The 23,747-nt window shown below is 39.4% G+C and overlaps 1 protein-coding gene across 1 annotated transcript in view; it reads left to right on the plus strand.

Annotated features, from left to right (window-relative positions):
* The first annotated feature begins 3,337 nt into the window (after positions 1-3,337).
* LOC128369270 (insulin receptor-like) overlaps positions 3,338-23,747 on the plus strand; it is a 54,324-nt gene continuing 33,914 nt past the window's right edge. The window contains exons 1-2 of the mRNA XM_053330275.1: positions 3,338-4,673; positions 15,328-15,876. Of these exons, the coding sequence (XP_053186250.1) occupies positions 4,571-4,673; positions 15,328-15,876 (652 nt within the window). The 5' untranslated portion in view covers positions 3,338-4,570. The remainder of the gene's footprint in view (positions 4,674-15,327; positions 15,877-23,747) is intronic.

A 23,747-nucleotide genomic window follows, 5' to 3' on the forward strand; every position in this document is an offset into this window, starting at 1 on the left:
CTTCATGTGCTGTAATACAGCCTGCTGCAAGCTGTGGTTTTCTGTATTTTGTAAATGTGTTATTTCAGTATATTTGATTATTATCTTATATTTGCACATATTGTAGTACTTTCTGACTGGTGATTAAGAGTAAGTTAAAACACAAGTAGCTGATTCAGAAATGAAACCATAAATTTACTTTAAAAATACTCATGTTAACCAAATTCACAAACACATTTACTTTGACAGTGTGAAGAAGGAAGGTGGCAACTTTACCACTGACGCCCACCATCCAAACAGCCACGTCTTCACCAAATCTCCATCTCACATGTGTTTAAAGACAAGAAGACCGACCACGCCTACAGTCACACTATGGACATTTACTTGTTTTAACACTAAAACATTGTATACTTGCACTGTACTTAGATAACATCACATAATTGTAGATGGGGTATATCTGCATTATACTATACACATTATGTGTAAGACTGTTTTAATTCACCTTTACTGTAATCTTTTCACTGTATCGCTGGTTAGTCTACAGATGGAGACGTGAGATGGTGTCTGTCGCAGCCCAAGAACTGTTCCAATTCAAATTCCACATCTGGTCAAGTACAGTCCAAATGACCTGATGTAGGCTATACTTGCTTTACCCACTTTATCAAGGATGCGCCGTGAGCTGACTTGAGTGTTAAAAGTGCAGTGTGTAAGATTTAGTGGTGCTTTAGTGCCACCAACTGAATACCCATCCTCTCTCCCTCCCCTCTCAGGGGTGTAGGAGAACCTAAGGTGGCCGCAAAACCCACGAAAAACGTGAAAGACCCTCTAGAGCCAGTGTTGGGTTTGTCTGCTCTGGGCTACAGTAGAAACATGGTGGTGCAACATGGCGGCCTCTGTGGAAGCGGACCCCCATGTGGATATGAAGGTGACAATAACACAACAATTCTTATTTTCATGAGATTATACACTAATTAAAACATATTTATGAATATTATATTAAGTCTGTTCCACTAGATGCCACTTAATTCTACACACTGCACCTTTAATGTGTCACATTATTAGTATTTTCAGTATATCCAAATAAAGTATGGAAAAATTTGCTTCAACGTTTTCGGAGATGTCTCGGAGCTGCTGGCTGGGTGAGACCGACCCATCATGTCAGCCGCTGGCAGCCGGACTCCTGAGATGATCGGCCGTATCATCCCGGGGAGAACATGATCTGATTTACTGATGTGTGCAGCTCCTTGCTGATTTACCGCTGTCTCTAATGTCTCTGCAGCGTTTTGATATATGATATAATTACTTTTGAAAGATAAATGTTGGTCTCACAGATGAAACATAACAATTGTAGCTGCCACATCAGTTTGTCTGAATGTAAAGTGAAGCTTTACAGGACAGAACGACGGCATTGCCTCTGGGGCTCTATATGTACAGATGTCACCACATTTACGTAAATTTAACTGTATTAAAATGACCAGATCAAGTTTTGTTTTATGTAATTAAGCTATAACAGGTTGGATTTTGATTCTAGCTACATTACAGACTGAATTACACGACTTCCTGCATCGCTCTGTCAATGAGATCATTTATGAGAATAACAGTGTTAGTGAAGCTTTCAGTGGAGATTATTTTGTCACAGTTCAGTCACGTAGTTGTGTTGAAGCTGAGCTGCTGCTGTCAACAAGTACACTAATGTTTCAATTTCAGATTGATTGTACTGCATCTTCCTGCCCTCGGAAGTTTGTACTCCTGATTCCAACTTGCCAAGTCCGAACTAGCAAGTACACAAGTCTAAACTTGGCACACTTGGTATGGGGCACTTGATTCTGTCTGATGGGGTGGGGGTGGGGAACGAGCCCAGGCTGTTATCCAATTAGAGTAGTAGGCCATGAATAACGGCATTATTATGCTAATGATCCCCAGACAGCCTGTTTCAATTCAATCAATTTTAACTGAAACTGGACAAAAAGACCCAGATTTCGTTAGACCAGCGTTTTAAATTTAAGATGGCAATACTTTAACAGTTGTATTATTATTATTATTATTATTACTATTGGTAGTAGTAGTATTACTAGCTACTAATTATTATTAATGTAATAATAATAATAATAATAATAATAATAATAATAATAATAATAATAATAATAATAGTAAGAGCAATGTACTAGTGTTTTTAGAAATAATAATACTACTTCTTTAAAAAGCAATGATTAGTCAATTATTCAATTAGTTGCCAACTATCAGTGTAATTCCCAACTATTTTGATGGTTGATAATTGTTTTAAATCATTTTTAATGAAAAATAATCTAAAATATTCTGTGATTTTTTTCTGGTCTCTTTAGTCCTCTATGAGACAATGTTTAATATCTTTAGACTGTGGAGTGTTGGATAGAACAAAACTATAAATTTGAAGATACCACCTCTGGCTTTTTTTTAATTTTTTTTTTTTTTTTTTACCATTTTTTGAACCAAACAAATAAACTGTTAATTGAGAGATTCATCAACAGATTAAAGGATTGGTTCACAATGTTTCATGTCTACCCCACAACAGTCCAAACACTGAAAGAGATTTTCATCACTGTAATAATTCCTCCTGTTCATACTGGCTAATAAAAGATCCTCTTTAAATATGCTTTCAATGTAAGTGATGGGGGACTAAATCCACAGTGTGTCCAGGCAGTTATTCTGTGCAAAAATGCATTTAAAAGTTTGTCTGAAGCTTATTTTGGGCTTCAGAAGTCTGAATTAGTCATATTAAGTGGATTTTTCCACATTTACAGTCTTTATAGCATCAAATTCCCTCTTTGTGTTTCCCTGCTGTGCTGTGGTGGAAGTATAGTAACAAAAAGAGAGACCGTGGCCATAAAAAGACAAAGATATCTACTTGATTTGACACATTTGGGCTGCTAAAGCTTTATATGAGCTTCATAAACTTTTAAATACATTTTTGAACAAACGGCCTTTTGTCGATTTTTTCCCCCTTATCACTTTCATTGCTAATGCATGATGAATAAATCTTCAAATCGCCAGTATGAACAGCAGGAATGATAATGGAAAGAAAAACCTATTACATGTTCATTTGAGCACATGGGTGATTGTTTTAAGACGGTCTTGAAATACTGTGAACCTATCTTTTAACCTATAATTAAACTAATTGTTTTAGAGCTCCCCCATAGCAAGAATTCAATAACAGTATGGGGAAATTACATTACAAATACACTTCACACTGTAAGCTACTGGTGGAAGTAACTTGATTACTTTTTTGCAGCCTGACAGTGGGATCAGTTTGTTTCTGTAATCCAATAAGCTCCAGTCCGTATTTCCCCTCAAGCCCATCTGGCTCACTGGCAGGGTTTGTTTACTGGCGGAGAGGCTGGGAAGAAGGGGGATCCTACAGGACCTGGGAGACTGTACAATCTACCTCTGTCTGTGGAAAGAAGAAGAAAAAGAAGAAGAAAGGAGAATATACTCAAACTTTATCCCACCTACTTTTTTTTTTTCTTTCTCTCATCCAGAGAAATGGCTGTGTTGTGATATCAGCCAGCTGTGTGTGGAGCATGAGCACAACCGGGATTATTTTATGTGTGTGTGTATGTTTTTTTTTTGTAATGTTAAATAATTCCTGAACAGCAACACATACACACACACACACACCAAAAAAAAACCAACAACCAAACAAACAGGAGAGAGCTGCTTTCTGTTGCTGCTGCTGCTGAGCCACGACGGACTGTGTCTGTCACTGAAATCTCTGCAGGGACTGTGGAGGAGCCAGGAGAGAAAGAAAACAGCGTTATTTCACAAGCAAACGACACTAATGTTTTGTGCTCGCTGGAGGACTTTACACAGGAGGGGGGTTTCTTTTCTTCTGTCTCTTTTTTTAAACGAAAAGAAACGCTAACGTTACGCCACGCATGCCACAACCATCGAGTCAGCAGCAGCAAACGCCTTCAAAAAAAAAGAAAAAATACCTCTGAATTAAGTCAAAGGTCGCGTCCACACAACATTTTCACGCATGCAACTTTTTCAGTCCAAAACGAGGGTGTTTTTTATTTTGCAGCTGCGTGCCCAAGCGTGAGATTTGCTCGACATTACATTTAACGGAGAGGTTTTGAAGTGTGAGCAGCAGAAAACTTCACTTGTGGCCTGGACTGAAGCTACACAGCTAGCTAGCCTCTCAGTGCTAGCTCCTGCTCGGCCAGCTAAAGTGTTTCATTTTTTGTTTGTGTTTTGTTTTATTGCTCCGCTTTTTAAAAATTTATCGACAAGGACAAACTGAACTGGACCAGTTTGACTTGACAAGGACACACACACAGAATAAGGAAGCACTCATGCACAGTGCTGGGGTTTGTTAGCTTTGTTTCCATGAGGTGGCTAACTTTAGCAGCAGGGTTAGCTTGTGTTTGACTGAACACGTTGGACTCCTTCCTCCGCCCATCTTCCGGGATGTCGTTTATTTATTTGTGTTTACCTGTTGGCCCATGCCGCAAAATAAAAACAATTTCCTGAAGGCATTTCTCCTCTAGTCTGAGCTCTCCTCCTCCTCCTCCAAGCCCAAAGGATTATTCAGTATTTGAGCAGGAGTAGTTGCTGCATGGTGACTTATTATCCAGACTCAGTTATGTTTCTCCGGACTGTGGGTTTTGTTTTGGCCGCTGTCTGCTTAATGATGAGCTGTCATCGAACCAGTGCAGAGAGTAAGTAATCTTATTTATTTATACTCTGTTTTTTTAATTTTATCTTTGTTAATGTGTTGCATTTGTGTGTGTGTGTGTGTTGTGTAAAATTGGGGGCTGGTTGGTTGCACAGTTCACCTGCAAGTGTGTACACAGAAATTATGCAACATACTAAAGGCTCACATTTAATTAAAAAACAAAAAAAGGTCTAAAAACTCCTTTTCTTTTGCAGATGAGGGGATTAACCTTGACGAAAAATACAGATTCCTTATAATAAATTAACTGAATTATTCCTCATTTTTAAATGAATTCACATGAATCCCCCTTATAGATATTTAAATAAATTTGATTATAATTATAATGGGACACTTTAGGAAATAGTTGAGCTTTAAAGTCATTCATTTTATACATATCAATCATCCTGAATCGCCTAGTGTTTATTCACTTTAGAAAAATGCATTTAAATTAACTACAGAGGACCTTTTAAGTGTTATTCTACAGGAAATTAATTTATCTCTCATGCAGCAGTCTGTCACCAATTTTTATCAATATTTTTTCAGTGAATTTCACGATGTACAATTCAAAACAAAGCAATGACAGATGTTGAACACAAGTTAAAGTTTTTGGCAATCAGTTATGAAGCATAAGCAGCAGATGAAACACATGAAAAGTTAATTTAAACAAATAAGTTTGTTTCATCAAAACTTATCATTCATCAGTAACATACACTGAATCATCATCATAATTGATTATTTTGTTCAAGTTATTGATCAGTTGTTTGCTCCATTAAATGTCAGATCAGTCCATCACTGTTTCCCAAAGCCCAAGATGACACCTTCTTCTTTTGTCCCCAACACAAAGATATTCAGTTTACTGTCATAGAAAACTGAAGAAACCAGAACATATTCACATTTGAGAGGACATTTTTGTCTTTAAAAAAGACAATTTATTCATTATCAAAATAGTTGATAGTTGTTGGCAACTAATCAATTAATCGACTACTTCTTGCAGCTTTAATATGCATATTATAAAGTGTATACAAAACATTGTAACAATTGTATTAAACATACAAAATACAAAGTGTTTTATAACCTGCTGAGAAACGCCATGAGTATACTACTTAAAAGTCCCTCCTGCAATATTGTCATACAGATTCCTTTTTGTTTTGTTAGTGATTGTGATTTGATAAAGGCAAGTAGGCAGCAACAGTGGTGTTGTAGACAGTCACTTCATTGAAGGGACAAAGGTTAACACTTATCGGCTATTTGAGTCTGCACGAACTGTAAACAAAATGTTTTGTCCCAAATAAGTAGTCTGAGAATTTTTTAGGAGAATTAATTGGCTGTTTATTGTAGGATGGAAAGCATTGGTTTGTTGCTGTGACCAGTACAGGAATTTAACAATAACCTCTCTTTACAGCTCTTGACAGCTCCTTTATATTCACCAGCCAACAAGCTTGGCTGATAAGAATGAATGAACGCATTTGCAATCACTCTGAGGCATTTTCCCCACAATGACTGCACACACTCACTGGAATCTGTTGCTTTAAGTAAATATTACTTATACTTGTGTGGTAATGTATAGCAAACCTGTGGGACTACTTGCTTGTTTAAACTGAAGTACTTGAGTATGTCTTGTTAAAGAGCAGTGTGGTAAACATAACATTAGACACAGTTCAGTCAGTGTGCTGTGAAGAGCTGCTGCAACAATTGCTCGATTAATTGATTAGCTGCCAACTATCTTGATGATTGCTTAGAGTAAGAGCTTCTTACACGTGGATATTTAACCTTTTATGATGTTAACCTGAATATCTTTGGGTTGTTGGTCATTGGGAGAAGTCACAATCTTGGGCTTTGGGGAAAAAGGGATTTTTCAATGGAATGATAATAAATTGATAATGGAAATGATAATTAGTTGCAGGCTTAGTCCCAATACACCAGGAAATAGCCAATCTAAGCTGATGATTCAGTGTGTTTTACTGATGATTGATAAGTGTGATGAAACATTTACAGACATATAAAAACATCTCTTGATGTTGTTCATCTGTTGTTTAGGCTTTATAACTAATTGGGAAGAACTTAAGCTTGTCCATCTTCCATTACTCTTTAAATTGTATACTGTGCAACATATTGAAAAGATATTGGTAAAAAATTGCTGCATGAATGATAAATAGATTTTATGTAGAATAATGCTTAAAATCTCTATTTTAGGGAAGTTGAAATGTAATTTGGTGTTAATTAACCTTAGTTAGCGTGATTGACATTTATAAAAATAATGTTTTTTATGATGCTTTCCTTAAAATGTTTGCCTACAAAGACAGTACATGTCCAGATACCTGATTAGTTTGGTGCACATTTACAGTAAATACACAGGCTTTTTGAGATGCCTTTATCAAGATTATCACACACTAAATACTGTTAAGTTGCTTTAAATGTGGTAATCCATTCATCTTTTTCTTGTATGCTCAAGGTTTGTGTTGTTTTACTGTAATTTGGACAGTAGCACACATTCACAGTGAACAGTGTTTGTTTCAAAGGTGGATCATCAGGAGCTCCTCCTCCTCTGTACAGTGTAAGATATAAGGAGTTTGTCCACTGTATGTATACACAGGATGTCGCCTCAGGTAGCTTTAAAACTCCTTTGTTTAGTGGTGCGGGGTAGAGCTCGCAGGATGAATGACATCACACAATAAGAGCGCTCGCATGGTCATGTAGCCGGTTCGTGATTTATTCATAAACAACAGAAGTTCCTGAATCTCACCGTCTTTCCAGTTAAACTTTGTCATTGGCGTTTTTGAGTAAAGTCCTGTCATCTCCACCTTCAAATGTTTGCAGTTTTGAGCCAGTCGCATGATAGAAACGTCATCAACACGCCGACTCGCTCGCTGTGAATTCTCCATACAATGACCTGCAGTATTCACACAGGGGGTCAATGGGACATTACACTGACTTTGTACTACACAAGCTGGCGGGGAAAAGTTTGTTTTAATGTTTGGCCCGACACTTGCATTCTCACATGCAGCTCCTCCGGATAATGTCCGGAAAATTTCAGGGCCGCAGCGCATGCGTTAAAAAAAAAGGCGGCGGGGGGGTGGGGGGCTTATGTGTCGGGAGCTCAATTTAAGAGGCCCTCCAAAGAAAAGAAAAGCACAAGCTCTCTCACCTTTCATCAGATTTTTTGCGCGGGGCCAAGGGAGCGATGTCATCAAACCAGTTTGAACGAGAATTTTAAGACATAAATCAAAAGCAAGTTGTGTAATTGCACTGCAGCACCACCCCCCCTCACCCCTCACCCGCCTCCCAGTCCCCTCTTGCTCCTCTCAGACTTGAGCCTGAACCACAGAGGGGAAGAGTGGAACCTGGGCCTCACACTGGTGGATTTCATAAGCTGGACTGACCAGTGTCGAAGTCAGGAAATCTTCTGAGCTACTTGTTGGTCGCTGTCCAGCTCAGCTTGATGGAAAAATTCACTTAATAATGGAAGCTTATATTTAACAGTGGCAGTGTGAATTGATTTAATTTATTTAGCATCTGATTACAGCTCAAAGTATGGAGCCAAATTGGTCCATGTTTTGTTATATATGTCACACTTCCAGATAGTCCCAGTTTGTGTCTCTCATGTATTACATATTGCATAAGAGTCAAAGAGCTGAGTATCGTTCTTTTTGGCCGAAAAAAAGCCAAAAACCCAGCGGGTCGTTAAACAACACCTACCGCTGCTCTGAATGTATTTCCAGAATAATCAAGTTTCACATATTTCCCTCTTTTTTATATGGAGAGTTTTCCTTATTCGAATTGAGGGTCAAGGACAGAGAATGCTGTGCAGATTGCAAAGCAGCAAATTTGTGATTTTTATATATTTTCTTTTTGTTGTATGAATAAAAATGGACTTGACTCAGCTGCTCAATGAAAAAGATTAACGGATTACCCGAGTACCCATTGTTTACTAATAAAAAGGTCCATACTCAATTTGTACAGTGTGAAACAAACTTAAAAAGCTTTGTTATTAGTTAGTTATAGTTCGTTATATTGATGGTTATATATACATTTGTATTATAGTGTGTGTATGTTTTTCTTGTCTTTCTCTTTGCAGCTACTTTGATAGGAAATATACTCAGGAAACTGATTAAAAGTCATTTTTGTGTTTGTGCAGCTTCATCAGATTGTTTTTTTATGATTCTGGAAATAACATCAGAAGAGCCATTATTGTTGTTTTTATCAAGCTTCTCATGAGCCTGTCATTTGTTTTAAAAAAAGGATGCTCAGCTCTGTCGCTGGGTTGTTTTTGTTTGATTTTATTCTTATTTGTATGTCATCCAAACATTTGGCCCATCCCACTTGGGGTTACACGACACCACTATTTTACAAAACATACATCTTCCGGCACATACAGAGCATGTGGAACAAGGAAGAGAAAAGAAACACAAACAAGATAAAAAACTAAACTAAACAAAAAACCCCAAATGAACTGTTCACATAAAGAACGGTAACATATCTACAAATAATCACGATAAAGACACCCCCCACCCCCCCTAGTTTCTTCCTCTCATGCTTTCTCCACATAACTGACTCGTTTATGTGTTTCACATGTGAACCGCCAACTCAGTCTTTGTGCATCATACATATTTTATCAAATCTAACACATGAGAGGCACAAACTGTGATTGCATGTGGAGCTCTCAGATTGGTCGGTGTGTCAACAGAAACTACAATGTGACATTTCATTTGTTGCACACTTTTCATTCATAGTGAAACTCAAACTCTATAAAGAGTGTCAAACAGCAGGGGCTCGCCTCTGAAACCACCAGCCTGCTTTTATGGAGTATCACTCTGGTCAAAGCAGGTCTCGTAGGTGGGCAGCGGGCCAGAAACCCAGCACCCTTGATTTACGGCCCCCGACAGGAGAGCAATTGTAGGTGATGAAACTGGCACCCTTCCACCTCTCCAAAAACACTCAGACAAAAACACTACATGCAAACTGCCTCTGCTGTCTCAAGTACCAAAGTCATGAGTGTGTGAGACATGGACACAAAAGAACGACTTTCGTCTCCTTTCAACAAACGTCCGTCTAATCCAGGCTGGCAGGCTCATGTTTGGCAATTATGTGCAGCTTGAAAATGAAGTAATGTGGCACACCTGCGCACCTTCGCTTCTACCACACAGATATCTGAAAAGGAAGGCTTGTCATGTTAGATCTTTACCCTTGGCACAGTGCCCCTGTCAAGAGGAAATGTGCTTGTTATTGTGTACTGACACTTCAGAGGTAATAATTGCCTCAAAGCCAGCGTTGGCCTTAATGCCCATGACAACAGGCAGATATGAGTCCTGATACAGCTCATGAATGTACTTTCAGTTTGTTGTTGTTTCAGCGTGACTCTTGACTTTAGTGTTAAATGACTGTATTGGCTCACAGAGTTTCAGATTGTCTGTTTTGGACAATTGGTTTGAAAGTTTGAAGATGTCAAAACATCGAGACAACACAATGAAACAGTCGGTTGAAAAAAGTAATCGACAGAAGTACCAACAATGAAAGTAATTGTTAGTTGCAGCCCTACAAATCAAACAAACCCCAGAGGGAACTTGTGGTTTTGTAGGCTCTCTCACTCTCTCTCTCTCTTTCTCTCTTTCTCTCTCTCCCTCTCTCTCTCTCTCTCTCTCTCTCCCTCTCTCTCTTTTACTCCATTTCAGTCAGTTTAGAGACTTGGGGCCTGGATTACATTCGGTTTAATTGTATTCCCTGGACTGTTATGTACTGTATTGTATTATTAATGTGCGGCACTCGTGATGTTGCTCCTACCAAACAGCCGGCAATTTGATAAGCTCTTTTACCCCCTGCACCTGCTTGCAAGACATTTATAGGAGAGCCTATACTGTGCAGGATGGCCTTGACTCTTGAGCAATTTCCCAAAGAGGTTGTATCTCTTAAGAGTTGTAGTAATGTCAACTTCTAACTGCTGTAATGTCTAATCCTATGCGGATGAAGACAGGAAACTTTGTCTTAATTAACTGTAATTGCTGTGTAGAGCTATTCAAAGTGACATGGTTGTGTACTAACTTATTAAAAAGGTTGTGGGGGTAATACAGTTGTCACAGTTTCAAGGATACAGTATGTACTGTGTGTTCTGAAAAAGGCAAAGTTATTATTAGTAAGCTGTTTTCATTGTTTACAGTATACGTTGTATCTGACGGGCGATTAAGTTTCACAACTGTTCCTAAAGTTGATTACATCACACGTCAATTTGGGGAACGGTGAAAAAAAAAACCCAGTATCTCTGTGACCTCTGCGTTGTTTGGGGAGGATCCGCAGTTAGTTTTCACCTCAGTCAGAAAAACAACAGAACAGCGAAACCTTGAAAAGGGAAGTGTTGCAATCACTGAGTGTTTGTGTTGCATGAATATGAGGCCTCAGTTCTCTCTGAGGCCCAACGATAATATACACCATCAGTCTAACAACCTAAAGCGGCCCACACCCGCCACCCCCCCACCCCCCTTCCTCCTCTCCCCATCAACCTCCGTCGCAAGATCAGAAGCATTAGTGCCTGTTGATGCTTGCAGCTGTAGTGAAAGGACTGTGAGTTTGCTGCTGGGCACACCACCAGTGGACACACAGTCTTTGGGTGTAGATATGTACAGTATTTGTGTTCTGCATGTATCTCAACTCTGTACATGTTAATTTAATTTTAGCAACGTCCTGTGACTTACACACAGTTTATATCAGGAATTCACAGCGACATCAGGCTGATTTATTATCAAGACAACTCGGCCCGTGCATTTACACGCGATGTTCACGTTCACGCGTTGCAGTTTTGTTTTGCGACTGCGTCTGCGTTATGGTTTAAGAGCTTGATGATATGAAAACAGCGTAAGCAGGGTCACAGAAGTCAGCTGTCAACAAACTGACATTTTCTACTCATGGTCAGATTCTTTTCTCTCCAGATGTGATCAAGCTGTATGGATTTACTTTACGCATGACTGACTTTGACTCGGGTCTGACCTCCACCAGACAGATGTCACTTGATCAGATCAGAACATATTCAAATTGTGCTCCACACCGCATGCGTTTATATTAAGCAATAAAATGCTTTTCTCCTTCCTTATATCCATTATTATAGATTATACTCTTAACAATATGTTTTAAATGATAATGCGGATGTGTTATTTATCCCTTTAGTAATAATAATGAATTACCAGAAGAGTCCAAAATCAACAATTTGTCTGACTAACATGTATTGTTAGATGGTAGTGGTCAATATAATTCAATAGAGATGCGATAATAAAGAGATTAATCAATTAGTTGTTTGACAGGAAATGAATCTGCAGCTATTTTTATAACTGAATAATCATTTAGTAATGAGTAAGTGGAAAAATAATATGTTCCAAATAAACGTAAATGCTTTATGTAGATTTCTTCAACTTTCCTCTCCTTTGTGTTTGTTCTGAGCTTCATGCAGTTTCATTGGCTTTGTGTCTAAAAAGTGCCTCCACTTGTTAAAATAGATTGATTGTTGTTTTTGGCCTTTTCATGGTTGTTGCACATAAGAAAAGACAAAAAAGACAACACCAACTACAACCTTTAAAAGCTCTCATTAGTCTGGTTATCGTCCCGGTTGTTCTTATTAACAGGTTGTTTCTTGCTCACAGTGGTGTTAAAATAAGGAGCCGTCTCACCACTTCGTCTTCATTAACCTTAAAAGTTTATCTGTCTGATGATAGCCGACATGTTTGATGGCATCAGTCAATGGAAATGTGCCCCTCTAATAACTGATTAATGATTCAGAGCACCACTGCTGTGCTTTCAGTCTTGTCTGGCTCAAAGTAGGTGATGTATGGAGAGCTGGAGCTGGCCCAGTCACCATGGTAACCTTTGTGATGAATCCCCTTTTTTTTCTCTCCTTCTCCTTTCTCAACAATACTGAGAGCATTTACATTCTGGGATGCACCTGGTTTGTTTTGCTCGAGTTGTGTCACGGCAGAGTTGGAGCCAAGTTTCAGTGGTTGTCTAAAAAAAAAAAAAAAATGCTGTAAAAACAAAAAAGTTTAGTACCTCTGCCAAAGTTTTGTTCTTAAACTAAGTGTTCACACATGGAGAAGTCAGCTCAGCCAGTTCTTTCTCTGATGCCGTTCTAAAATTCCTGACTTACACACCAGGGCTGCCATGTTCCACTTTCCAATGTGAGCCACTATCGGTGCGGCCGGAGTGTATTAGATTCTCTATTGGGAATGCGGTGCTAAAAATACTGGCCTGGCTGAAAGTGTACACTGTGATAGGAGCCTGGACTCGCCGCCCTGTGATGATTCGCCTTCTCGGGGTCACTCAGTACTCTGCTCGTTGTTGGGGTTTTTTTTTTTGAGATGGCAGAACCACTGGCCCTCGTATTGTTCATTTCTGGCATCTTCCTCCATTAAATTGAGTGTTTGTGTTTATGTTGGTGTTTGTGTGGTTGTGTGAGAAGGATGTAAGCTTGTTTGTAGTTGTAAATGTGTTTCGGTAAATCTCCAGCAGTAGTGTAGATCTGTTGCACTCTCCTCTGGATGTTAAATAGGAAATGTTTCATTTGGAGGTGGATGTGTTGAAATTACAGGTTTGTGGCCATGCTATTCATGCGTGAAATTCGGCAACGCTCCCAAGACCACAATGAGAGCTGCAGATCTAAACGCTGTTTAAAAAGAGAAATGTGCTTTTTTTAATGAGCTGAGTTGCTTTTAATAGCCTGCAGATGAAAACCCATGTTAGGACATTTCGCTTATATTTTAAACAAGCCGCAAAGTTGTAGGCTGAACCCTGGATAATTGCTTTCTGGTTAAGGTCACGGACTGAAAAGCTTGTTGTTTGGACACTCAGTGATTGGACACTCTGTGAGTGTGTGCCGGTTGTCTTGTACTGTTATGCAACAGAAGGTGTAAAACGAGCTGCTGCCATAAAGAGGTGCACGACTAACTGTTACACCTCTTCCCCACATGGCTGACCAGTCGGCCTGATGTGCCTGGCTCAATGGTGGGTAGTAAACAAATACAGCCCCTCTCACCAGGCAGCACACCTCCAGCTGTACCCAAGACCTGTGAACTGTAAAATTGGGCCTGGAATGTCCCACGTTGCACCTGTAAAAGAAAAAAAAATACGTCTTTATGGCTGTCATTACTTTACTGTTATGTCACACAAAGCATATAGATGCCTGACATGTTGGCTGATTTCCAGAAGTTTACATGTCCTTGTTACCGTCGTCTGTCTTCATAGAGATTCCCCCTCAGTGTAATCATGTTTGATTTAGCGTTAGTGTGAGTTTAATCTACTGCATAAATCTAATGCTGAAATGATTAGTCAATTAATAAATTAGTTGATTGACAGAATATGAATTATTACATAGTTGATTATTTGCTACAGAAAAACAGGTTGCGATAAGTCATTCACCAAAGAAAAATGTCCAAAGTTTGCTGTTTTTCTCTCAGGGCACAAAATTAGCTCCAGCCACCAGCCAGAAATTTTTAAAATACACAAGTGGCTGGGAGATTTGCTTCAGTCACCAGCCAAAAAAAACAATGGTAATCTACTGAGCGGCTGGTAAAATTTAAACATTCACTAGTTATTTGGCTGGTGGACAGAAAACTTCATTTTGAAGCCTGTTTTCTCTCCTTCATGTTATTATAAATGAGGTATTGTTGAGTTTTGGACTGTAGGTAAAACAATATAGTAATTCAGAGACCTCAAAATACGCTCTTAAAATTAAGATGTTCACAGTTTTTCATTTTTTTTCCTATTCAATAAACCAAATTATCAATCAATAGTATGAAAACATAATTGACACATTAATGTGTGTTAGTTGGAACCCTACGTTCATGTCCTATTGTGTCATTGTGATACAGTAGAAACGACAGAATTGGAAACGATTGAGACAGAAAAAAAACAAAGGCCGTCTGCACAATAACACAGTGAAGGAATTCCTCATCGAACAGTATCGTGTGTCTGGGTGAGGGCTGACAGAAGCCACAAATCTACTACTGCTACAATACTTGACCGTTAGTACTTAAATTCCCCTCACAGACAAATATTTTCAATGCGTTAGCTAATGTTTTTAATGGTCTTCAGTTACAGAAGCAACTTCACAAATCAACTCAGCGTAACTAAGGATGAGCACAGCTTCACTCTGATGACAGCACTCCCTATTTGACAGTGGCTTACTGCCAGAAATGTGGTTGCTAAACAAAATGTCAGCAAAGATGGTCTGGTCTTCATCAAAGCCAGGGACATAACCACATATTTTTTAGTAAAATATCCCCTCTAATTACCAAGAGATCTATTTTTTTCTCCTCCTTGAGACCGTGTCTGACTTCTTCGACCCTGTTTTTCCAGTTTGCAGAGCACAGACGTCTTGCCTAACAGTTCAGTCACGTTCAAGTTGTAATCCTCCGTCAAATGTACAAGATAAATTTGTCTTTGGGAATTTTTTTTTTTTTTTTGTTCATGCCTGAGCTTCATAACATTTCCTTTCGTAATTCAGTGCTATTTTTAGTTACTGTTAAGCTGCAAAGTTCAATGGTTGATTGAAAAAGAGTTTTTACATAAATGAAATGAGTCAGCTAGAGTTTCAGCCTCGTCTTTACATGCTTTATTCTGTGTGACATATTTTCAAAGTATCTGGTTTCTAAAGAACTTGTGTCATCTCTTTTATTTCTCCTCAGTTTGTTCAAACAAGGATATCCGGAACAATGTGACCAACCTGCAAATTCTCGAGAACTGCACTGTGATCGAAGGCCACCTGAAGATCTTACTTATGTTTAGGACCAAGCCAGAGGATTTTCGAGGCCTCAGTTTCCCCAAGCTGACAGTGGTCACCGACTACTTGTTGCTCTTCAGGGTTTACGGCTTGGAGAGCCTCACTGATCTCTTCCCCAACCTGACTGTCATCAGAGGCAACAACCTGTTCTTCAACTATGCCCTGGTGGTGTTCGAGATGCTCCAGCTGCGAGAGCTCGGCCTCCATAGCTTGATGAACATCACCCGAGGAGCCGTGAGAATCGAGAAGAACCCAGATCTCTGCTATCTCTCCACTCTGGACTGGTCCAAGGTCCTGGACTCAGTGGAGGACAACTATATCGTGGCCAACAAGAATGACAGAGAGTGCGGGGATGTGTGCCCGGGGGTGGCCATCGGAAAGACCACCTGCCAGACGACAACCATCAATGGACACTTCAGTGAGCGCTGCTGGACGCAGAAACACTGTCAAAGAAGTAAGCAACCTTTTGTTTTAATTCTCTCATTTCTCAAATCTGGCCTTTAACATCTGTGTCGTACAATCAGCAAACAAACAGCAGAACTACCAAGTCCTGAATCAGGAGTGAACTTTGATTTCAGTTACTCATTATTGGAAGAATGTAGAAAATACAAACTCACTGGATGGAAAACAATCTTCTTAGTGACTTAAAAGGTTAATTAAGGTTACATTACAATCCGTGTAATGTTTTTGCACCAAATCATGGAGAGTAGTATCAATAAGCAGTATCGGTATCAATAAAATCCCAACGATACTCATCCCTATTTAGTTGTAGTTTTGCAAGTTAATGGAAGACCATGTTGTGTGAAACAGTGCTTCACCTAGTGATTAACTAATGTTTTTAAAAGGTTTGCATTGACTATAAAAACGTCTAAATCACCGTCTGAATAAGCTTTTTGTTACTTTGCACAAGCTGACATTGTTTTTTATCCGTATTAAAAGTTACTAAGAAGTTCTATCTGATTAGCTAATATTTACAGCCTTCTTCCTGTTACAGGTTTTACTTGTATCTGATAACCTAACCTTCCTCTGAAAGCCACTGTGATACATTGTGAGACAGTCCTGGATCAGTGCTAAATACTGTACAGTGCTGAAACAGTTAATAACCAAGAAATCTGATTATGGATTAATCATTTAAGTCATTTGTTAAACAAAAAATGCCAAAATATTTTGAGGGTTCAACTTCTGAAAAGTGAGGATTAGCTGTTTTTCTATTATTGTGATTGAAATATTTCTAAAACATTTGTACGACACTTACGACACGTTTTAAATAATGAACAGTATCTGTAACATGTAGAGTTGAATGATTACCGCCATTACAACATTATCATATAAATTTTAGCTGGCGACCAGCAGCAGCTCCTTGTGTAGCTCTACTCAGCTACTTTCCATCAACACATCAGTATTTCCATTCCCTGCTGCTTTCGCCACACGTCTAACCAGTCTAACGTTTACAGAATTCAACTCTCCATTTGGACCAAATAAAAGCTGATGAGGGTTGCTGTTTGAAACAAAAATAGCGCTTTCTTCATGTCAGAATGAGTGATGAACTGCAGCTTAAAAATTGTTTTACCGAAAGAAAGTTGTGCCTTCTATTTTTTTATGTGCTGAAATGTCAGAGCCGTGTCATGTGCTCAGGTTTAGTAAAGTAGGCCAATTTCTGTGTCAATGCAGCTTGAACCGTACTCTAACGTGACGCAACCCCTCACCAGTTAGAAAAGTTTACTTTCAATAAGACTGTAGCGTTGTCATGGCTCATGTTGTGTGGAGGAGGTAAAGACGATCACAGAGCCCCCCCAACCCAACCCTATAAGCTCAGCTCCTGCATGGTGGGCCATTCCCTCTGTTCTGGCGTTCACTGTAAAATGACAAGCCCACCCATTTCACACTGCCAAAGAGTTCAAGTTCTAGTGCTGAGAAGAATTTTGCGCATGGGTGCTGTCTGAACACCTTGGCTCGCACCATTACGCAACACTGCGTACAGTAGTTTAACAACTCTTTTGAACCAGTTTCCCTGCACATGTCAAGCTCTTATTAATGCTTGTTTGGTATGGCGACTGCACGCAGCTTCTGTAGAGCTGAGTAAGGCCCATTATTATACTCTTCAGTCTCCTTGCCCACTGACGAGTGTTTTTTATAGTTTTTCCATTAATAATTGTTTTTTTTTTTTTTTTTTTTTGTTATTTTCTTAGTCTGATTTCTGAGTCATCACAAATTATTGAAGGCATCTGCAGAAAAGGCCCCGAAGGCTTATTGTCAACTTGTGGTGATGTGGTGAACGTCAAAGCGGAAACATTTTAAAAAGTTTCAGAGAAAGAAAGAAAGAAAGAAGAAGAAAAAAAAGATTTCCTAATTGTGTGCCATTCTCTGACAATGAATCAAGACCAGAGGCTGACTGCCAAGTACTGATCTCCAGTCATGGGCCTGCATTCGGCATGGGCGGGGCCTGTGGTCTTGTGGTCTGGGACCTGCGGTTTTTTGCCTACTTTCACTAAAGCATGAAAAGACCCGTTAAGCCCCAGCTTGAACCACAGGACAGAGTGCGAGGCATTCGGTGTCCTCTTCAGATGTACCCTCTTAATGTTTTTTATAGCCCTGCTGTAGTTCCCAAGTAACCTACTTTTTTCCGAAATTGTTGCATTCTTTATTTCTGGTCTCTTCTGGTCTCTTCAGATCTGCTGTGATGTTGTGACTCAGATCGCTTTGAACATACAGTAGATGTATCAGCAATATAAATCATGGGTCTGATACCAAAAGTAGTAGTTTTGGAATAACCGTAAAATAACTTCCTTTTTTTATATATATGCATGACAGATCTCAATCAAATAGAGAACTGTGACTTGATGCTAAAACTGCTCTGTTCCAGCTCTGTTTAAAATAGTACAACTGGGAGGGGTGGGGGGGGTGACATTGCCGCATTAAAAGGTTTTGTACTGAGAAGAATAGGCAGTGGATAAGTAGTGTAAGTGCCAGAGGTGACTGTGGGTCACCCTCAGTTTCTGTAGTCTGTACACCAGCAGAAAACAAAGCTGCAGAACCACGAGGCTTGGCTTAGCTCCCATGTTTGGAGTCACAACCCATTTCCCTTCCCTGCCTCTAGAACGGGGGTAATTTTAGCTTCTACCAGAGCAGCCACTGCTAATTGGGTGGATCCGTTTAGCAAAGTGGCAAAGCAAGGTTGCAGGAGATGCTCATTACCAAAGCATATTAGATTTGACTACATGTGCTCACACACAAACACACACCATGTCAAAGCTCTAATAGTGGCAAATACAAGGCATCAACTTGTAAAGCATCTTTATCATCTTTGCAATCAACTCTTTGAAATTCTGCACAAATTATGTTTGATATGTTTGATTTGTGATATGAAGTTTTAATAAAAATAATTGCCATATTCCTCAAATTGGGGGAAATCACTAGTTAACCACTAAAACTGGTTGTTAGCTGGTGGTGGGCGATGTGACTTAAGCCAGATTCTCCAGATTGGCAAAACGTGGTAAAACATGAATTTCTATTTTCTTCAGTTTTGTAGTACGGGATTTACTCCCCAGAAAACCTGTTAGCAAAGGTCTTAAAACAACAGGTTTTCTCCTCCTTTTCTTACTGGCTATTAAAGGATCTCCTTCAAATGTGCTTTCAATGTAATCCACAGTTTCATTGTGTTTCAGTGTCATTTTAAAGTTAATCTGAAGCTTATATGAGGCTTCAGCAGTCTGAGTCAGTCTTATCAAGTGGATATCTGCAACATTTACAGTCTTTTTGGCATCAGATTCCCTCTTTGTGTTTCCTCAGACAGTGTTTCCCTGTTGAGCTGTGGTGGAAGTGTAGTAACAATTGGCTAACCTGTAATGGTCAGTACAAGCAGGAGGAATGATTATGTCAAGAAGAACGTGTTTTAATGTTCATTTGGATCCATCCATCAAATGCTTCTATTTCTCCTGAGATTGTAACATGCCGCTCTGATCAATTGTTATGAACTGAACACACAATTTGATCAATCAATCACCTGCTGAGCTGAAATAGACATATTTGATTGTTATGAACTGAACACACAATTTGATCAATCAATCACCTGCTGAGCTGAAATAGACATATTTGACTCGTCTCATCTCATTATCGGTGTAGTCACTATGGTAGACGACAGTTTAGATAAACACCTGACTCAGTGAACATGCAGTCTTTACTCTGTGATGTAGTACCAATGCTCTTTATTTCCCCTGAAGCTTAATAAGCCTAAATATTATATTTCATGAAAATGCTTTTGATGTTAGTGGAGGTCTCTTTAGCTCTCCCTCCATTTTACTTCATTAATGTCGAATGCACGCCACATAGCCACAACAGCTTGATTCAGACAGCGACCCTTTGTTGCATGTTGTTTCCCCTTCTTTCCCCTCTCGTCATCTCTCTACTGTTATATGATAAGTGATAAAGGCATAAAAATCCCCCTATATATATATATATATTTTTTTATCATGCTTAAATCATAGTTCCTCTGTCAGTGTTGTGAACATAGACCACATGCGTCATCTGTGTTCGTTTTGACTACACATGTGTGAAAACACCCACACATGCATATACGTCACCCAATGTACTGTTAACAGAAACTTTGTGTCCACCGTGTTTGAGTAAACCAGGCTCTTTAATGTTAATCCAAAAACATATCAAGAACTACTTGGAAAAACGCTGTTACTGGTAATAACAAATGGTGGTGAGACGTCTAATTCTGTGTCTCTGTAATGTCTCAATTCTTTTACTAACTCAGGCTTTTTAAATCTGTTGCAAAACAAAGCGGGCCTTCATTTCCTCTTTAATAATTGAGTTGAAATTATGGCGTGAAGGGAAATGTTACTGTCGTAAATTTTCTTTTAATGAAGTGCTTTTCCTTGCCAGCACTCATTTGAAAATAATGGGCATTTGATTGTGCCATGGTAATTATTTATAAACATGTGGCACAGCTTGTTTGGCTGGTCAGGGTGGTTAAGCTAAGCTTGAGCCCTGAAAGGGGCTGGCAGCTGGAAATATTGGCTGTGACTCAATAAGAAATCAGGGGCTTCCCCTCAAGACCAGATTTTTTGTAAACTGCTAAACTGAACTGAAAATGTGGGTCTGACTGATGTAGGATACTAACATTAAGGAGTGAAAAAAAATTGACATTTGGATATATATAGTTGTAACAGTAAACTTCAAATTAATAATTATAACTATATAAAAAACAAAACAAAAAATAAAAGCTACATATACATTAAACTTGACTCAAGAAAAAGGGTCAAATATACATAAAGTGCTGCTGATAAAAGTTTTAAAACTATTGGTAATATATATCATATCGGCTCTAGAAAGTGTCCATCTGTCGTCAAAATATTCTAAAATTGTACACCTGGAGGTCAACATTTTATTAAAATGTGGAAAAAAACAACTTCATTTTTTATTTTACACGTACATCAAATTCTGAGTTCAAGATTAAAACATTTTGCAGCAACTCTTCAACGTTGTTCTGGATGCAGGAGTGCTTCAAATGATTCAAATGAAGGAAATCGGTGCTCGATTCCTGTAAAACTGACTTTAAATTACTTAATGAATATTTAAACTTGATCAACCCTGGAAAAGGTGTGAATTAGGGAGCCACAGGAATGCACTTATCTGATAAATTGGACAGTTATTGGAGCTAATACCGACCTGATTGAGTAAATAGTGTAACTCCCATGATGTGGACATTACACGTTGCTACAATGTATTTATTCAGTGTTTCTACTCAGATAAATTCAATTGATCAGTTTTGTGTGGCACCAAAACTTAAGAATTCCTGACTTCATTTTACCTTCATAATAAAAACAGTCCAATCACATGCAGTGAAGTAAACAGATGTGTCATAGAGTGCCTTTGTTGTCCAAAAACTATGAAAAACATGCCAATGAGTCTCACCGCAGCACTATGTTTCTTGACCCTGAAGGCAACAACTTCGAGGAATTATAACGGCAACAACGTTTCCAAGTTCCTTCAGCCTTGAGAAGTTTGCAATTTGGTAAAAAGCCGTTTCTGAAAAGTAGCTTTGGGGAAAAGTAACATGTCACCAAGTGCAAAAGTGTAACTCATTGACGTGTTTTTAATAGTTTCTGGACAACAATGGTGGTCTACGACGAAGACGAATAAGGTATATCAAGCTCTGGGACACACACACACACACACACACATAGTTGGTTTGCATCTGCAGAAAATCACCAGCCATATCCATTAAATTAAGGTATTAGTAAAAAAGGGTTTTTGTGAGAGAAAATGTTGGATCGGTGCATCCCCAGTCACAGGTAAAATTGGATTATTTGGTTACACTTGACTCTTTTGGCTGCAATAATTAAAAGCGTGCCATCTTCACTTAGGGGCATTGTAAAATCTTTGTTTTTCATTGTAATCAAATGCAGCTTGTGTTTGTTCTCTTCTCCGGAGCCGTTTTTGTTGCAGGCCCTTTACCAAGAGAGACATAAATGAGCATGTATTTCCCAGGTGGCTAGTATTTTACACACATTATTATAACTGATCTTAATTATCTACCGTCTGCCGGAGATTAGACACCCGGGGGGGGGGTTTGCCAGTGCATGAGTTCAGAAGATCTGTTACATATTTAATAAGCTACCCATACGGTGGAGAGCGACTCTTAGCAGACGCCTCAACATCTGATTGGTTTGTCACTTTCCGCACTTGTAGCACGTGTGCCTCGATAGCGTGCGGGCCGAGGAAGACTACCATTCATGCAGGGTGTCACAACTGGAGCTTTTTCCGGGGAAACATATGAGCCAGGTCAGGTGAGGACCCGATACTGGACCTTTCTTGATATGGAGGTTCCAAATTTACCCTTGGCTGACATCATGCGTACGTCTATCCACCAATCACATGACAGACTTGGAAATTTGTCAGGGTCAGTGTGTGTGTGTGTGCGCGCGTGTGTGTGTGCGCGTGTGTGTGTGCGTGTGTGTGTGTGTGTGTGTGTGTGTGTGTGTGTAAAGCCAACACAGACATGGGTTATAAATCACATAGGGACATAATCTGTGTTTGTGTGTGTGTGTGTGCAGAGAGAGTGGACGGCTATTGTTTAGTCTTGCTGCTAGGAAACAGGAGAGTAACACTGTGGTGTAATCGTGGATATGAACACATCAGTCATTCACCCGGGCTGTATCTGAAGGAAAAGTGAGGTCACTGGTCACTACCGGGCGTGAGGACGGGTGAATGGGTGATGGTCCCACCTTACCGTTGACCTCAGCTCTCCTCGCTGCCGACCTTGCCGCAGCTCCCACACGCAACTGTTAACGCTGGCGCCACGATCCTTTTCCACTCTGAACAATGGTGGTCGTAGAAGTTCACGAAGCGTTCTTCCCAATTGTTTCCTGTCTTTGTTCCTCTGCTTCCTCTCCGGGGTTATGAATGGGGGGCCTGTAGCACCACCTCAGTAGCGGCAGACACTTTTATGAGCCCAAAATACTGATGGCTGACCCGTGGAGGTCAGCAAGGCAGGAAATAGGACAAACTTAGCTGCTAGTAAAAGCTGTCTGTGGGGAAAAAGGAGGATATTGTTGCTAGGCTTTATTATTTTTGGATGGAAGTGACCCCTGGTGTGACAAAACCCTGACGAAACTACAGCTTTACTATATTGTCTTGACTTGTGTTCATTATTGTCACTTTTAAGTTTGAAAACTATGACTGTGTGTCACTTTTTTATCTTCCAGTGGTGTAAAGACACTCTTTGATATCTCTTGGACATGTTGAGGGCTGCTGTTAGCCAATTTCAACAGCCTGATGGGACTTACGTAATAATCGCCTGTAGATTTGGCTGGAAAACATGAACTGTGAACTGTGTGAAAGCCAATTCAGTCTCGTCGTCCTGCTAGGGCTGGGCGTTACAACCAAAATCTCATATCATGATATAGGTCAATGATACACATCCCGATATAGCACATTTTCTGTAAATTCAATGAATAAATAGTTTCTGGTCCATCCCAGTTTTGCTGTCGTCACGATATATATCATATTGCACAGCCCTGCGTCCTTCTGTCACATGAACCAGTTATGTTTCTATTTTTGTTGTGACCCCCATTCATTCATCCCATAGGCTCTATACAATATTAAATGTTAAAGCTTAAATCTGCAGCTTTGTGAATGCTGTTGCCCTTCAAAGCAAGTAAATTAAACTCTGCACCGTCTGAAATAAAATCCAGAGTTAGGCTCGTGACGTTCTGTCCCTGCCGAGTATTTAACAGCTTGTCCATTGAATGAAAATGTCCGTAACCCACCAACTAATACAGATTTGATTTACCTTTCCACACAATGTGTAAAAGAAGC

This window comes from Scomber japonicus, chromosome 12 (genome assembly GCF_027409825.1).
Source record: "Scomber japonicus isolate fScoJap1 chromosome 12, fScoJap1.pri, whole genome shotgun sequence".
NCBI lineage: Eukaryota > Metazoa > Chordata > Actinopteri > Scombriformes > Scombridae > Scomber > Scomber japonicus.